General features: G+C 34.5%; 1 protein-coding gene across 1 annotated transcript; it reads right to left on the minus strand.

Moving 5' to 3' along the window:
- Positions 1-247: 247 nt before the first annotated feature.
- On the minus strand, positions 248-1,696 carry LOC122583799 (protein SODIUM POTASSIUM ROOT DEFECTIVE 1-like). The gene is made up of 2 exons (XM_043756173.1): positions 958-1,696; positions 248-594 (listed from the first exon to the last, which is right to left on the minus strand). Exons 1-2 carry the CDS (start codon positions 1,682-1,684, stop codon positions 458-460), a joined length of 864 nt encoding a protein of 287 aa, XP_043612108.1. The 5' UTR covers positions 1,685-1,696; the 3' UTR covers positions 248-457.
- Positions 1,697-2,071: the final 375 nt, after the last annotated feature.

Here is a 2,071-nt window from a genome sequence, read left to right on the forward strand (position 1 = left end):
ATGTTTTAGTTCCATGACAATTCTACACGGTTATTCGTGCTCGATCCGAATAATATCATTAAACTAGTCAGTCCCAAATTTTATGTTATTCAATTTCGATTTGACCCCTCTAGCTTGCTTAGAATAAGACGTACGTGACTAATTTTTTTTCTAATACCTTTTTCGGTCTTCAACAGAATTAGATATACGTATTATTGTTGTTGACTTGTTGGGGCTTTTTTTTAATACCCTAAAACGTGTGGCATTATAACACTTTATTCACATAGTGATGAAAATGTACCCTTTCCATGACTAATAAATTAAGAAGAAAAATGTACATATTTCACTTGTATGTACGTACGTAGTAGAAAACTGAGATACCACTATACCAGGATTGATCACTTGATTTACTATTTTTGTATAACACAAATAATATAATGCTATATATAATTAACAGTGATAACTGATCGTATTCGTATCATGATGATATAGTTGCCGGCGTCAATAGTTTTGCATTTTTGACCTTTAACACGCTAGTTAGAACCGCTAGCGGTGTCACGTCTCCGACAACCGTCACCTTTTTGGCCGCAAATTCTATTTTGAAGGATGTTACCCCTGAAATTTATACATGAAACCTTCGCTTATAAAAAGGAAAAATACAAATAAATGATCTTATAAATATTTTGCAAATAAATGATCTTATAAATATTTTGCATGTATTAAAAATGATATTTGTTTAATCAATAGTGATATACTCTTATTTCCTATAAATATTTTTGTTTATATAATATAATATTTAATGAAAGTTATATTAATGAAAAATATATCTAAAGCTCAATCTATCTATATATTTTACATCAATTATTGTATAGCACACGAAATAATTTACCGTCAAAGTTATAAAAAAAAAATTAAAAAGTCAAAGTATGACATTTAAATTGAGATAGAGATCGAGAGTATATACGTAGGTACGTGTACCTTCAATCTTGGAGATATGTTTTTTCATTTTCCTTTCACAACCTCTACAGTGCAGTGATACTTCTAGGACCACAACTTGGTGGGAAGAGGGAGGCGATGGTTGCTGTGGTGGCGGAACTGACACCAAATTAGGTGATTTAGGGGTAGCAGAAAACATTGAGTTGTCGCGGTGTTTGGAAGCCTCATAATTGTTATTATTAGCCATTATCAGAGGTTTGGGTGGAGGAGAAGAGGGCAGGACTACTGAATGATCATCATCTAATTTGTTTTTACTTGGATTTCCCTTTTGTGAATCAAGAGGCCCATGAGGTTGTGGTGGCTGCGAAATATGACCCAATTGATGATCTGAAGATGAGTAATTGAACGTAGCGTCGTCATCATGACTTAACAAGAACCTTGAAGAGCTTTCCGGGTTATTAATAACCTCATTATGATCCTCAGCAGCATATGCAACATTCTTTTTCTTGTGATCGCCGCTATCCACGTGATCAGGTGTAAGGTTAGGGAGGTCGTCAAGGTAGGCTTGGTCCGTTGTACAAGTGGTGGAGGTGATGGTAATAGTAGAGCTAGAAGGAAATAGTATATGGCCGCCTTGATGACCGAGTCTTTTTTCACCTCGAATGATGGGGTTATGACGGTCAATTGCTCGACCACCACCATCCCCTTCAACCCCAAAAGTGGTGGAGCTAGAGGAACAAGGCTGATCTTCAAGAACAATAGAATCCATCTCACAATTAATTAAAATGGGTGGTGAATTGCAACTTATTTAAGTAACGTACATATATAGACAGAAAATATCATCAAACACCTTTTATATATAGTGCCTTCAGAATAATTGCTTTCAAGTGGTAACTTTACAACTCTCTTTTAACTAGTTATCCAACATTCAAAGATAAGAAAATATCAAATTACTTATATAGAAGATTAAAATTATTAGCTACTTACTACGTTACATACCATAAATGAGTAACCTAAATGGGTCATTGCTTATGTCGTTACGACGATTTGCTAATTGATCAACCTCCTTAATTATACGATGTTGAGTGACCGAAAAAAGTGGGTTTGGTCTAGTGGTCCAATTCTGTTACACCAACTATATATATATATGCTACTA

The sequence above is a fragment of the Erigeron canadensis genome, chromosome 9 (assembly GCF_010389155.1).
Source record: "Erigeron canadensis isolate Cc75 chromosome 9, C_canadensis_v1, whole genome shotgun sequence".
NCBI lineage: Eukaryota > Viridiplantae > Streptophyta > Magnoliopsida > Asterales > Asteraceae > Erigeron > Erigeron canadensis.

Bases quoted from the DNA above. Each gene is read 5' to 3' on its own strand.
- LOC122583799 (XM_043756173.1), bottom strand. From the start codon at position 1,684: ATGGATTCTATTGTTCTTGAAGATCAGCCTTGTTCCTCTAGCTCCACC. The intron at 595-957 runs GTACACGTACCT...TATAAATTTCAG, and splicing joins ACATATCTCCAAGATTGAAG to GGGTAACATCCTTCAAAATA.